We start from the raw sequence: 16,332 nt of genomic DNA on the forward strand, positions 1-16,332 counted from the left end.
CTGTCCACGACTGATGCACATATAACACAATACTCTCACACTGTGGGTTAATTGCCCCACTTATCGTTCAACAACAGTTCACAAAGAAATACTTTACAAAATGCAACTCCACTTGCAAAAGTACTAAAATTACTTCCAATAAAAATAGTCATTTGTTACTGTTTTCTCTATTTTGATTTACTAGTAGTTGCAATACATTATATATAGATATATTTGTTTGAAAACAGGCACAAATAAGTCTGTTCCTTATAATATATATTATATTCTTGTTTCCTCTTCTCATATTCTGCTATTTATTAATACATTATTACATATTTCACAATGAAGGAAGCGGGCATCTTCCAATTGGGAGCATTTATTGTACAAAATAACATATGATGCAATATGATGTTTTTGAAATCCATTTTAGTAGATATTTTTAGGTTTCATCCTGGGTTTCATCAAGTCCCACATCAGATCAAGTTGCTCCATTATGGTTAACATTTAACGTATATGCACTAGTTTTGCATTAATTATGTTCATAAAACTGATTGCCTAAAACCTGGACAAAGTCCCACTGAAATTTGCTGAAACAAATGTTTCAATCATATGCCATGTCACGCATGTAATTATTAAAATTACTAAGAAGGTTGAAGTATTGGAATCTTGTGGTTGATAAACTGTATCAAAAAGTAATCTTATTTCACTGATTTTGTGTCTTCTTTCTTTCAGTTATCAAATCAAATTGGTGTGAATTTTGATATGCCTACATGATGTTACCTTAAAAAGAAAATAGTCCTGTTCCAATAAAATGGAAACAGCTGAACGGAAAACAAATTATGTGAAATATTACTCATGAAAACATTGATTTTACAGTAATCGGTTTGAATTGGAAGCATGGACATGAATCAAATTTCAGGATATATATACAACATTCAAGACTTGCACATGAACAAGATGCAAAATGTTTACATTGTAGATACAAGTGAAAATGATGGTGCGGAAGTGTCAAATAATTAACACATAAAGCATATGCCATACATATTGTTAATTAAGTAATGCCTCACATCCCCATTCAACCGTGCAGTATACTGGATACAACAGTTATGCTCCAGTGGTTGTCGGTCGCATTATTAATACAAAAATATACTCTTCCCATGCTTAACAATTGAGATTGAACACAGAAGACTACATTGCGTGTGAAGCCTTGAACACATTGTCACTTAGTTGCCTACTGTATAATTTTCCACTGGCAAATTTCATTGGCAAGTTTGAGGCAACTTATAGATATGGAGCAGTTGGAACTAGAAAGCCAAGTGGCTAATATTAGTGACTTCAGGTGCCAGGACACACACACACACGGTTGCAAACAAGCCAATATGTGCCCCCAGAAACCCACACTAATAAACATACACAGAAAGTAACCCAACTAGAAAATTATACAAATGTGAACCTGGTAATATCATGAACAAGATTTCTCTGCATCTTGTTCATGAAATAAGAAATTAGTAATTACACAATAAATTATGAAAGACAAGTACTTGCTATTCCACAAGCTATTTAAATTTACATTTTAAGCAGTTGCAAGTCTTCAGTTAAGCTCAATTTGGTAAATCTGTCCCCTTTAAATTTAATAATTTGTTAGCAAGGTTAGTCTAATGAATCTGGTCTTATCAATCTAGTAATATTTTTATCGCTGGGTAACCATAGTAACTTCCTTTCAAATTAGATTATAAAATATGACCATTCAAATCAGTATGAAAGGACACACACATTTAATGCACTGTATGTACAGATTAACAGATGCAGGCAGGTAGATTGTTATTTCTTTAAATTCCTCTTAATTTAGTGAAATAATCTGAAAAAAAATTTGAAGGTAATTTTAAATCAAGTAATTTGTAGCCAAAGCTGGTTACAAATATTGATATTAAATCATGGTTCATAACCTTGGCAACAGTAACAAATTAAGTTTTAACTAGTATTTAGTTTTAATTCTTGCTGCTTTGAGCCAAGTTGACCACATTATCTTATTATCATTCTTAACTATATATCAATAACATAACTCCTCAAATCAAAATGATGTAGTTGTTAATTGCTACATGTAACTTCTTTCATGACATCAAGCTCAAATTGTTAAAATCCAATCATAATCCCCTAATAGAAAAGGGGAATATTTAGCTTGCCCTTAATTAAATTGAAAAGATTGTGCTTTGTCCAAGTAGCATGTATACACATTCCAGGTTAAGTACTATGTAAAATATGTTGCCAACTTGCCACCTGTCTGGGTATTTGATGTCTTGTCGTAACTAACAACTGCCGTTGGATTAAGGGATGGGTGGGTGGAATTACGTAACAATTCAAGCTTATGTCTGCCAATTTCAGACAATGCACCATATTGCAGGAGGGTGAGAGTTCATAGAACAATGCTGAAAGGTTGAGTCACTAGCAAATAATAGACCCTATTCAATGCTACATCACAGGACAATTGGCATGATAATACAATACAGCAGGTGAAAGGTATGAATGGTTGTGGAATCGAACTAGAGACCTTTCCCTTAGAACTTAGAACCAACATGTCTGCCATTTCAATGTTATACCGTTGTGATAGAGTTTATTCGATAGGGTCTATAGTATCCACACGTTGTAATACTTAGCTAAAACATTTCATTTGTAAACATGAAACCTATTCTCAATTCTATTCTCAATTACTAATAAACTAGTACGTAGTCTATAGTAAACCTATAAATAATATCAAAATATTAATGAAAGATGACCACAGACTATGCAGTGGAAGTTAGCAATGGAAGTTAGCAACAGTTGTCAAGTGTATCCCAACTAACCCATTGTTTGTGACCTTTCCCTATGGACTCTCACCCTCCTGGGGTCACTAATACACACTTTGAAATGTATGTACAATTACAAATGGCATAAGCCCTAAAATATGAAAAGGCAAGCAGTACATGAAGTTGTCAAAACTGTACAGTTGTTATGTTATAGTACAATAAAATGTGGTGGGGCAAATTTGTGTTGGCTATACTGTGACGATATGTGACATGATCAAGGGGAATAAGTCAAATGTTGCTAATATTGTTTTTTATAAATAGGCAAAAACAGTGTTCAAATTCTTTATATTGTTTTCATTTCAGCCATTGATAAATTGCTCATAACTCGGTAACCAGATGACCGATTTTGATGGGGTTTGCATCAAAATGTAGCATTCGTAAACTTCCAGAACATGTGGTAAAAAATTTCTAATTGAAAATTGCCGACATGTGACTCATTCCCCTTGATCATGTCACATACACAAAATACTGACTGACGCAATGCTTCACATACAAGATGATATAACAATTAATATACAGTTTTGTACAGTTTTTATAACAGATATAGAACAATCAAATAGACAAATCTCTGGTACTATAAAACAGTTTCTATTAACATTTTGGTCAAACCTGAATCAAACTTGCAGTATGTATTTACTACCCTAGAGTACTTGCCAACAATTATGGAATTATAAGGGCAAATTGCAGCTGAATTTCTCTCATACATTACCCACAGGCTAAAAGAGGTATTTATCTCCAGCTGTTTGTATACTAAAACATTGACTTTTTCTGGCTTGACCATTAGGCCTATATATTTACAATAGCTTTTGCACCCATCACACAAAATATGGTGTTTGAGCTGCTCTCTTAATATATCTGAATGAAATGGCATGAAAGATCATCATATTATTTTGTCTTCTCAGTGGAGCAGCTCTTAGATTGAGATTCAAGTCCTGCTCTAAGATGGCTAACTATACAAAATCTGCCCAATTAGATTGTCACTTACGAGGAACAAATAGTGCACCTTAGTATTTTTGGCAAGGACTCAAATGATGTGTCACCCAAGGATGAGCATTATAAAGGTTCTCATATTTAGACAATGGAACCAGACATTGGACGATGGAACCAAATAACCAATATCATTCTACAATTTATTTTGATAATTAGTTGATAGTTCATTAATAACAAGAATCGATGCAACACTGACGGTCCATCCCGAGATAAAACAAATCTGTCTGTGTTGCCATAGTGCTATTGGCAATCTTGCTTTGCGCAAAATACCTCTAAAAAACCTATGCTCATTGTGACTGTTTTGTATGATGCTACCTTAAGTTGCTTGCATCCACTTGCGTATATATTTAGAAGATTTCTTGTAACTATGTAAGAACCCACACCTTAAAGTACTGCACAAAATTTGGCTCCAATGCAACAGACGTTGTGATAAGACCACTTTTTGAATGAATTGGCTATAATCAAAGACAGAATTAAAGACTAGTTTGCATCTGACATCATCTGTCAATCAAACTCCGGCACGGTTTGTTTACTACCGTGTTGTGGTAATTACTTTCTGAATGCAACACTATAACAGCGTGTCCTGTGGTTATTTTTTCACTTCAACCATCTCAAAAGTTAGGTCCTAATAATAGGAAACTTTCCTTCCTGATGGGACCACATCAACAATGCCTAGGAAAGTTGTTTTTTGCCTTGTAAAAGTACCATAAGGTTTTGCTCTCTTCTGGGATTCCTTTTTTCCCGATGAAGGCACCAACCTTCCTTTTACACACCACTAACCAATCAAAGATCGTGGTATGGAGTTTGATTGACACAGACATCAAATGCAAACTAGTCTTTTTAATTCTATCTTGGATTATAAACTGTCAGTTATACCTAACATTGTTTTTAGGAGCATGTTAGAGTTGAACAAAAAGTATATAAAATAAAAATGTATATACATTGAAAAGGTAATACCTGTAATGAGTTTCATTATCCTTCCACAAAAAATATTTCATTTTCTGACATTTTTAGAGGCTAATGGTAGACATAAGCAGACAAAATAGCTTTGTATAGAAATATTCAAATCACCAAAATACTTATTTTCATGTTAGTAATATTTTTATATGATAGTTATAGTTGTATTTATAAAAAAAAATGATCACACCCATCCAAAATGTTTTGTGCATTGTGCACAAGCAAAAGACATTTGCTAGACAAAACATTACACATAAAATGTTGGGATTTCTTTTCTTAAAAAAAGATTTTACCTATCTAAAAAATAATATACATAATCCATAGACACAAGTAAATATTAACACAAGAAATTATTGTTTACATAAAGCACAAAAATAATGTATTTCACATGAGAAGTAAGGACTGGATAATTAGAATTTTGAAATTGTTGGATCCGATTTCATGAGGAATGCTGAGTATGCATGGAGTTACACAATCCATGAAAAGATTTATGCCTGTTTTGGTTTGCAATACTTGCAGGTCTATCTACACACTTCGTAAGTCACTTTAGACACCCCAAAACTGGGGTAAAAAAACACTAAACTGCAGAGAAATCTGAATCCAGGGCTTTAATTAATTCAATGTAAGATCATCTCAAAGTTGCTGCCCACACATTTTCAGCCCATTTCGCAGTGTCACTTGAAATGTCACACAAATCCACCCAAAATAAGTCGGAAAATTTGTCAGAAATCAATTCTAGAGAGTAAAAATTATGTTTTCAGACTCCTCAAAAGTAGCCCAAAAATGCAATACCTGGACGATAGTACAATGTTTCCTAATTAGCAACCATATTGCAGTTGTGGCAGGCAACCCTGCACCTAATTAGGCTACCAAATCGTGGGTGTGGCAGGCAACCCTGCACCCAATCGGGCTTCCAAATCACAGGTGTGGCAGGCAACCCTACACCTAATTGGGCTACCAAATTGCAGGTGTAGCAGGCAAGCCCAATCCTAATTGGGCTACCAAATCATGGGTGTAGCAGGCAAGCCTGCACCTAATTGGGCTACTAAATCGTGAGTGTGGCAGGCAACCCTGCACCTAATTGGGCTACCAAATTGTGGGTGTAGCAGGCAACCCTGCACCTAATTGGGCTACCAAATCATGGGTGTAGCAGGCAACCGTAGCCCATTTGTCCAAAATCTGGCATTGACTTCATAGTAAACCAACCTGAGAGAAATACAATGGATTGGATTGCAACCAAGCAACTGTCAGAATTCTTGGCATAAGATTTGAACTGTATATTATACTCCTGATGTATGAATTCTGAGTATTCAGCACATTTTATCAAATAGATGAACTGATATTCATACAACATAGTGTCCTTTTGATAAAGGTTACACAATATGTATTCTGGTAAATTACAAGTTATATTATACACTCACATTTCTTCATACATCATAAAACAGTGCTGTTTATTATTAACAATGTTAATGGACATTCTGGTGTGTATTAGTCACAGAGATGTTACTTGGGCACTGCTGCATCTGACACTATAGGACCACTTGAGTTCTCTCCATTCCACCACTCAACTAAACAGAAAACATGCTATCCCCCAGGTGCAAGATGTACCCTAGCTATGAGGTTATCACACACTTTCAAAGTTTTTGCAGACAAATATACATCCCATAATGTCCATTTAACAAGAATTGTTTGTGCTTAAAAACATGATAAGTCTCAGCCCTCTGTTGCCTTAGAGTGTTTTCATCATTGGATTTGTAAATGAGAAGCCTCGGAATTGGTGTTGGTTGATAGACTCTAATACTCGTTTGTCTGTTGGTGTCAAGGCAACCTTCTCCATGGTGAATTCAGGATCAAAGTTGCTGGCATCGGAGGCAGATTTCTGTGAAGGAAGGTAAATATAAATATCAACATTACAATTTGTTCACCTTGCCATATACTAACTTAAGGAAATACTAACTTTTTAGGTCAGCTTTAAGGGGGAGGCAATAGGAATTCATCAGCACAGAATAGGTATACAACAATAAAAATATAATTGTCAAGATTGAGGAGTAATATTTAATTATTTTCAAGTTATTTTTATATTTTGAATAATTTTAGCATGACAAAGAGCTTTAAGCATCTACTAGATTATTAAAACTATGCTACAGAGTATGAATTGAGGCTTCAGATGCACTTGTATTTATTACAGTAAGTAAGCTGTATATACAAGTACTGGAACATTCATCAACTTTTATAAACTGACAAATTTGGTGAAACAGATCATGTCAAGATTTGTGCATACAGCTGATTATCAGATGACTAGAAACTGTCCCTTTATAACCTGCAAAGTGCCTTTTGGGATTTGTGGAGCACATGCAGCAACCATACAAAAACAGCTTAGCACTACAAAAAAGTTAACATCACCCTCTACAATAGCAAATATAATACAAAAGGAACAGTTAATATTTATCTGTGAATAATCAGTATGTGGTGACTTAATTGGTGGAAATGTCAGAATGGTCCACAAGCATGTGACACTTTTTTGAACAGGTGCTTGTAGATACAGCTTAATCTAATAAATGTGCTTAATACAAAAATTAAGCACATTTCATCAATTACTCTGATGGGCTGAATGTGCTGATTGATTTTTGTCAATTGATCCAAGTTTACTTCATAAGTCATGGATCTGATCATAAATGACGGATTCAGAATGTCATCACGCATAATTAGTCGTTAGTCAAGCCAAATCAATTTGGATTTTTTTTTCCATTTCCATGCAGAAAACACAACAAAATTGGAACTGCTAGTCATATTATAATCTACCGTAAAACCCCGTCTACAAGCATATAGTGTGCTTCTGATGAAAGCTACATTAATCCAGTCGCCATTATGGAGTTTGAGCAAATAAATTACGGATCCAAGCATATACAAACAAGTATTATTTTAAGACAGATCTATTGTATTGGTATATTAACGCTTGCTTCGAATTAATTAAGCTTTTATAAAAAACACTATATATGCTTGTAGACGGGGGGTTTTGCGGTATTTGCTGAAAACCTGCTAGGTTATAAATTTATATCACATAAGTATAAATATAAGAAATACTCACAATCTTGGGCTTGAAAGGCACAGGGATCTCTTTCTTTTCCAAGGCATCAAAATTGATGGGTTTGAAGAATGGATGTTGCTTGACTTCATCCTTTACACCCAATCGTGTTGCAGGGGTGCGATCCAACAGCTGCAAATATAGCAATGGAAACATTGTCATGACAATATCACCTTTCAATCGAACAAATTATTGACAAAATTTACTTGTGTAGGCTCGACTCATAACATTGTGGATTGATAAAATGATGTACATGCAGTTTGTCATAGTTGCACTTTGCATTAATATGCTTGACTGGTGTGTACTTTGTTCATTTATGTGTATGTAATTTGGAACTTTATTAACATGCACAGTAACATAAAACAAATAGTTTCCACTTATCATCAGGATCCCTGGGATTGAAAATATCATTCATTCCCATAAATTTGAAAATTCTTATCCCCTTGGTCCATATGTTACAATTGGAGAATAATTTGCCTGATCATAACCAAAAAAGTTGAAACTTTTTAACAAATTGATCCCAACTATAAATAGTGTGAATTAGTGTTACTGTTAAATATAAAACACTTTGTTAATGAGTATGAGTTAAGAAACCTGAAAATCACCACTCGGTTCACCAATATTGAATGGTCCACACATCACTGGCAGATAAAATCAATGGGATGTGATTGTGTTCAATCAAATAAATCAGCAATTAAAATTACAAAGATGAAATCTTGAAAGCATGTAGTCAATCAGAAAAGATGTTAGAAAAATATGTGGAGTGTATTAACACTGTAATTGCACTCCACATACTAGGCACATGTCTTTTGAAGGCATACAGGGTGTATCAAAATGATTGGTACCGACGACTTGTCATTTTTTGCCGAATTATTTTACTATTTTGTGTACCAGTTTGGGGTTAATTGTTTAAATATTTGTAATTATAATAGTTTTATCTTCTCTAAGAATTTTAGATCATAAAGATAGCACATTCTTGTCAGAAGTTACGTGATTCTAAAGGAAAGTAGGTGTTTTACACTTTTCATCGCATAGCGCTGGATCAGTAGCGCACCATTTTCAAAGCTCTATTTTGCTACAGATACCTTGTGTGAATGATATGTTGAAAATCATGGAAATGCTTTTTCCTTTACCTATTTCTTCATTCATAATATTATATAAATGTTCTAATCATTGGTTGAGAGTAATATTATTGACTTGAATAATTTAGGTGGGGTAAAAGAAGTTTGTGTATCAACGGCTTCCAGGGCGGTAATTTAAATTGTAGTATTGAGGTTACTAAGTAGATGGTGTGGCAGAATGGCTATAGACTGTAGACAGTGTAGGTTAGGTTAGACCTGGTAAAAGTTATTGGAATGGCTCCACAGTATTCCACACTTCAGCATGCTTTCATAGTAAAGAATCACTGGTTGACACGAAGCTATGTAGGAGTGCAGAGTAGAAGACAGTTTCCAAGAGCAAGGAGTATCCCATGCAAACTTGCTATAATTTGCAATGTTTCAAAATTTGATATGGGCAGTTACAGAATGGATCCATCCCAGGTGTTAAGTTCATTCAAGGTAGAGATTCACCTCACAATGCCAGAGTCGTAAGGCAGGGACTTCAGGAACTGTCTTTCTAAAAGCATGTGTAAAGCAATTTATGTTATGTAGACTAAGATATTGAAGAGCATGAATGCAATAAATTGTTCAAGCAGTGAACCTATTCAGTTTGTGTTGTGTAAGTAAAACCATGATTACGTCGATCTTCGTGTAAATGACAATAGCTCCCAGATGCATCAACCTATCATCTTCATATTATTAGATCGATAAGTTAACATATGATCCTTTCTATTTATTGTAAAAAAACTATATTAATTAGCAATTTTATATTTTTGATACATTTTTGAAAATGTCACATAGCCCGGTACCAATCATTTTGATACACCCTGTACATGTGATATGGATGCTTCTATATGTATTTTCCAACATTTTCAGTAAATATTTTTTTATAAAAAACAGCAAACATCACAGGATTTAGGTTTTAGGTTAAAAACTGGGTATTACTTGTTGCTCAAAAATTATGCACTTGGGGTGAGATATTGATGTGTCTAATGCACTTGCTGCCTTTGGGGCTCAGACATATCAACATCTCAGCAGGCAAGCATTATTTTGTCCAATTTTTCTCTCTCAACAACTAATACACAGTTCTTAACCTATAAATCAAAGCCATCAATCTCCATCCTCCATCTCTGTATTTAATAACATTATATTGAAAAACTGCCATAGGTTGGTGAAACCAATTTTGCATTATAAACATGATAAAAGCCTCAGCTTGATACAAGGAGACAATCTTACTTTGCTTAGGCATGATAGGGCATCCTTTGATAGCCAGCGTGGGTAGTGTGGTGTGTCGTGTAGAATAGAATCAAAGAGAGCATCTTCATCATCTCCATGGAATGGTGATTGACCTATCAACATCTCATACAATAAAACACCAAATGACCACCAATCTACTGAAGCTGCATACTTCTGACCTTGAAGAATCTATCAAAAAATAGACATTGTCATGTTACAACTTGTAGATGTTTTAAAAGGTAATGGTAAAAAACAAGCAAAATGCTGAGAACCAGACAGCCTTACCTCACTATGGTTTTCTGGCAATATTTTATTAATACAAACAAGGATTAGTTCTCGAGGGGTGAACTCTCGAGCTCTCCACATGCATGACCAAAACAAAATGAGTGAAAAGGTGTTTTTTTCTTCAAATTTTCTGGAGTCTTCATCATAATTGAATACCTAAGTGGAAGAAGGGCCCAACTCCAATTTTTTACAAAAATGAGTTGGACCCAGCATTTTATTGCCAGCAGATTGTTCTTCCTTGTGTGTAAAAGATGAGCCAAAATCCACTCTCTAAATAGTCTTCCACATACGCACACTGAATCATGGTTTTCATGGAAGAAAGATTTGATGTTTCCATGGCAACGGTACAGGTCTTAAAAGACCTGTGCCGTTGCCATGGAAACATCAAATATGACTTCAAATGTATGTTCAGGTCCCCTGAAGATAAAAACATTCTATCTGTAAAACTTTTCCAAATATTAAGTTTTTCTTAATATCTCAAAAACAGTTTTGACGGAGTTGGGCCCTTCTTCCACTCAGGTATTCAATTGCAGTTTGAAATGATGTTTGGGATGGTCATATCTCTTGCATTCACCTAATAGAATATGTAAGCTGTATTACTTGTGACAAATGATTGATCACCGCACAAAGCGAGCCGATGACATTTGCCCAACCATCCAATTAATAAGCCCAAAAGCCATTGCTCTGCATGAATAGCGTTCTGAACTACATAAAATTAATGTTTAGAGACATACCTCAGGGGCAATATAATCAGGGGTTCCACAGAATGTAGTTGCTCTGTTGTCTCCAAATATATCTTGCTTACACATGCCAAAGTCAGCAATCTTAATATGACCTTCATGATCAAGTAGAACATTGTCCAGTTTTAAATCACGGTAGATGATACCACGTCGATGTAAAAACTGTAGGCCACAGATAATCTCAGCTGCATAGTACCTGAAAAAATTGTTTTAAATATAAGTTGATATGGCTTTGATCCGTACTGATGGATATACATTTAGAACCTGAGTTTTTGGCATATTTGTAATTTGTTGTGCTTGTCAGGTCAACAGTGCAATTATGAAATAATAGCATGATTCACATTAATTCCTCCGTAGAAATCCATGTTAAGCTGTCAAAATGGCTAGTGGGATTTCTGTCATTTTACCTTGTTATTCTAGCTTAAATTGGACAGAAAACTTTCCTGACAATTAATACTACAGTATTCGTTCCATTCACTGCCCAAGCCCCTATAATTAAGCACCCACCCAGTGACTTAACATCAAGCAAACTGATATTATTAATTGCCCAAGCACATCTGGAAAAAAAAATGATGATGATGGATGAATATTTTGGCCCATTTTTTAATGTATGCAATTATGTAAACAATGTAAAAAATAAGCACCCACCCAAAATGACTTGGTTAAGCACCCTGATCGGTTAATGGAACAAATATGATAATATTATTTCATATTTTGAGTAAAAAATAACAAATTTACAATATGATGGAAATTGCAGACGATAATCAAAATATACAATATACGAGTTTCATCGCAAAACGTGATAAGTGCCAAATATATGAAAATTGAGATAACACTGCAGAACGAATGTTGAGAGATGGCACGATTACGTAAAAAAAAATCACCAACTGGCAATATATCCAACAGCAAGCAGGTGCATAAGTTATTTCGTTTTTGCAAAATGCGATAAATGCCACATCTATTAAACACAATTTGGTCTTTCTCAAATGGATTTATTGTCTTTTGCAATGTATCTCTTCATATTATACATTTCTAGGACATCCATTAAAGGAGGATTTCGTGATCCTGGCATCCTCTTTTTTTGAGATTTTTCAGTAGATATCCACGAAAAAAGCTTATTTCCAAAATTTCAGTTGATTCCGATTTTTGCGTTTGCGAGTTATGCATGATTATGTGTATTACACTGCTCCATAGACAATGTGTTGTAATTTCGTTCTGGTGCACCAGAACGAAATTCAAATTTGGTGATATTTTTGCTAAACGAATTAATCTGCAAGAAATATTTGGTACATAAACATTATGTAGCCAGAGGTATCCAGTGGTGTAAAAATCTCAACTTTTTTGGGAAAAGTGGGGGATGAGGCTGTGGATCACGAAATGCCCCTTTAATGTTGAGAGTTATTGTTTTGAATCAATTTATTTCCAAAAGTTGATCAAGAAAAGTAAATTAATTAGCAAATTAATTAAACTGTTGGTATGCCCTGATTGGTCAGTGTAATTCATGTACCATCCAAAATTACTTGACAAAAGCAACATCGATCGGCTTGATACTTTGAAACCGGAAGTAAACACAGAGCATGCGTGCAACATGGTTTCTGCAAAAGCGATTGATTTTAACAATACACTTAGTGATAAATGTTTCCTTTCCATATTTTTGTTATCACTACATACCTTGCTCTTGGGACATCAAATCTAAGTGAGGACTGAATGTGAAACATAAGATCACCACCATTCAAATACTCCATCACAAAAAACAGGTGCTCCTATGAATACAAACATCAATTAAGAATCAGTCACTATGAGACAAAGTGAATGTCTAACATGAATGAAATAGTAATAAGCCAAATAATGATATTGCTATTGGTTTATGTATTCTACACTTGTCTTAGTTTGATTCACCCCATCAGACTGTAGTTAGGAAAACAATATGACTGAGTTTATAGAATAGCTCTCATTTTTATTGTCCTGTATTTGCGGGCTCATTTATCAGTGTTATAGTTAGTCCTTCATCAAGTGTTAAGTGTCAAAGATACGCATTGTTATTTCATTGAAATGTTAACAAAAATTAAACTTTAATGTTGTGTCATTAAACTTTAATGTTGTGTCGTATTTGTGTCACATAACATAGGTTTCATCAAACCTAAATTATTGCACTTACTAACCTTACATAAACTTTGTTCAGCTCTAAATGGTCCAGGCTACCATCATGGATTGATATAGAAATTGCATACACAGTTAGGCACAGCTCACTTGCTAAATTAGCTTTGAATGAGTGACTACTCCTGTATTTTTCTGAAATCGGGAGTAGTGTCTACTTTTGTGAATTTATGCAACTGCAAGTTGAGACTTAATTTACACATATAAACTAAATGGGTTTTGCCTGTAACATACTTAACAAAGTTTAAACTAAGATTGTTTACCTTGCTCTGGAATGTACAGAATAGATGTGTAAGGAATGGATGTTGCCAAGCTAGACCAAGAACCCTCCTCTCTACCATGGTACATTCCACATCATCATCTTCCAGTACCACATCCTTCTTGAGTGCTTTGATTGCGTAGTATTTATCTGTATTCTTCAGTTGTGCTAACATGACCTGTAAAGAATAACATGGGAGTACAGATATGGATCAATAAGAATGTTGGATTTGATTCAACACAAAGGATAAAGCTCTGAATCTTTATGGCCTAAGGTATAATCGGGTGTAGTCTTTAACCGCATTTGACCAAACTTTGTCCGTCTGCATCTCAAATTGTTTATGCAGAGTTAGCGTTGACCTATGAAGCAAAATCTATCAAAAACAAAACTAAGATGTCAAAACAAGTTAGAACAGGAAAATTGCATTTGGCAACTAGAAAAAATACAATCTTTCCATATATTTCTACAGAGCTGCTCTCAGTTTGTGATCTAATAGCAGTCTTTCTGAATAAGCCATTATTTTCCACTTAGATTGTATAACTTGTATTTTAAGAAGGTGTGCAATTTGCTTATTTGATAGAATGGAAAGTATTTTGTTTTTATCACAAATAAAACTTTTAGTCTACTAATGTGTTTCCATTTGTCTTTCTTCTTAAATTCACAAAACTTTATCTGGTGTCATACAGTTATCACTATACCGGTAACCAATAATGAAGACGGTGCTTTGTAGACTTAACCCATTTTAGTAACCTCCTCAATGTTGTCTAAGGACCACAACTCAAGTAAAAAGATCAAAGAGTACAAAGATCTGATAGCAGAGGTACCAGGGAATTTGAGGATAGCAGCCCTAGCTAAACTACAAAAGTACCAGTGCACTCATACTGCCATGGTTTAACTAATGTTGTGGTTATTGAATTGGTTTTCTACATATGGATTAAAATTGAATCATATAACATCAAAATAGTTCATTTGACACATTCCGGGCTTAATTCAAATACAAAGGCTGAAACTGGAAGTAACATCTTTGCATTTTTCATTCTTGTATAAGTGCAACTCAATCACATCCACACATTACCTTGCCAAAACTTCCTTTGCCCAAAACTTTGAGAAGCTGAAAGTCTGCAATCTTGTATGTCTTTACTGTGGGTTGAGGTATTGGTTGATCTTTATCCTGGGTGGTGGGTTTGACAGTCTCCCATAGTGATTCATATATAGCTCTGTATATCAAAATAAAGTAAACACATTGTATTAGGTTCACTACAACTGAAATTGCACTGGAATAGGTAGAATGGTGTCACAATGATAATCCATGTGGAGTTTCAATAACAAGCCTGCCAAGCTGGACATACCATAAAGATTCGCCTAATGGCGCAATGGGCTACCTTGACATAACTGGAATTTTAAGCATAATCTAAAAGTGCCCTCTTGTAAAAATCCCACCAGCAAATAAGGACACATACCCTTAATTCTTGTTGGGATTTTCAGAGGATGGTGCTCTCTTTTTGTACATGAATTTACCCCAAGTCAAAGGTACCCATCTGCACCATTAGGCGAACGAACGTTTACGGTATATCAAGGTTTCATTATTAGTAGATTTGCCTTTTGGATGGAATCCTAATAAAGTCGACAGAGCAACTTTAGACAACAGTTTGACATGTACAAGTCTAATGAGATACTTGATAAAGTCTATCACTGAGATCTCGTACCAGGGGATTCAGAGCACCACACATTAGGTTTGTGGACATGAGGCTGAATAGATTTTGCAAATAGATCTAAAATGCTATGTGCATAGCCACATCAAAATAGAGATTTTACTTTACCACTGGTATAATCAAGCTGTAGGAAAGTGCAATAATATTTATTGATATCAATAACAGAGTACAATGACTTGTAATAATAATCATTTAACATATCAGAAATAGTGATACAACAGATGCACATAATGACATTATGCAGAAATATGTGACGTGTCATGTCAAAATCAGACACTTTTGGGCAGGTTATCAATTTTGAGGTTTTTACATATCTTAAATATACCGTATTTCATCAAATAAACGCCCCCGGGGGCGTTACATTTTCCCAAGGGGGCGTTTATTAGAGGTCATTTTTAGCACGCCAATTCCCGTTAAAACCATTAGGTAAGCTTAAAAGTCACACTAAAATGACGAACTATGAACTTTTGACACTGACTTTTGGTTCACTTCGGGTTTCTGATGCAGATTTTCGCCATTTATTGCTGCTATTACCGACCTTGTGAGCAACTTGGTAAGCTTACTACACAAGATAGAATGGAAATATCGGCATTTTTGAAAAAAAAAAAAAAAAAAAAGTGGTGGGGGCGTTTATTTGAGGGGGGGCGACTATTTGACTTAAATACGGAAGATATATTTTGCTCCATAAAGCCATTTTCCCCAATGAAATTGGACATTCCTAAGCGAAGATAATGAGTTCATAAGTTATGGTAATATAAAATTGGAAATTGAGATATTGGCCTTTAAAAATATTATTGACAATGTTGAGAGTAGGAATTACCTTGAAAAATGTCTCAAAAAATACAAGATGCCAGTTATATTCCGGTCTGAAACTATCAGACAATATTTTTAACATTAATAACATCACACATTTGCAACAAACCCAAATTGTGAAAAAATCACCCGGGCAGATTTTTGGCTATTTCTCCATTTACGATCCTGCCCAAAAG

At 34.7% G+C, this 16,332-nt stretch overlaps 1 protein-coding gene across 8 annotated transcripts in view; it reads right to left on the reverse strand.

Annotated features, from left to right (window-relative positions):
* Nucleotides 1-212: 212 nt before the first annotated feature.
* The window catches only part of LOC140149264 (protein kinase C delta type-like), a 285,297-nt gene continuing 269,177 nt past the window's right edge, over nucleotides 213-16,332 (reverse strand). For all 8 annotated transcript variants that reach the window (XM_072171518.1, XM_072171511.1, XM_072171512.1 and 5 more), the window contains 7 exons: nucleotides 14,707-14,848; nucleotides 13,636-13,809; nucleotides 12,887-12,978; nucleotides 11,210-11,411; nucleotides 10,191-10,379; nucleotides 7,858-7,986; nucleotides 213-6,648 (listed from right to left, as the gene is read on the reverse strand). In XM_072171518.1, coding sequence (XP_072027619.1) covers nucleotides 6,499-6,648; nucleotides 7,858-7,986; nucleotides 10,191-10,379; nucleotides 11,210-11,411; nucleotides 12,887-12,978; nucleotides 13,636-13,809; nucleotides 14,707-14,848 — 1,078 coding nt within the window. In that variant the 3' untranslated portion in view covers nucleotides 213-6,498. The remainder of the gene's footprint in view (nucleotides 6,649-7,857; nucleotides 7,987-10,190; nucleotides 10,380-11,209; nucleotides 11,412-12,886; nucleotides 12,979-13,635; nucleotides 13,810-14,706; nucleotides 14,849-16,332) is intronic.

This window comes from Amphiura filiformis, chromosome 3, assembly GCF_039555335.1.
Source record: "Amphiura filiformis chromosome 3, Afil_fr2py, whole genome shotgun sequence".
Lineage (NCBI taxonomy): Eukaryota > Metazoa > Echinodermata > Ophiuroidea > Amphilepidida > Amphiuridae > Amphiura > Amphiura filiformis.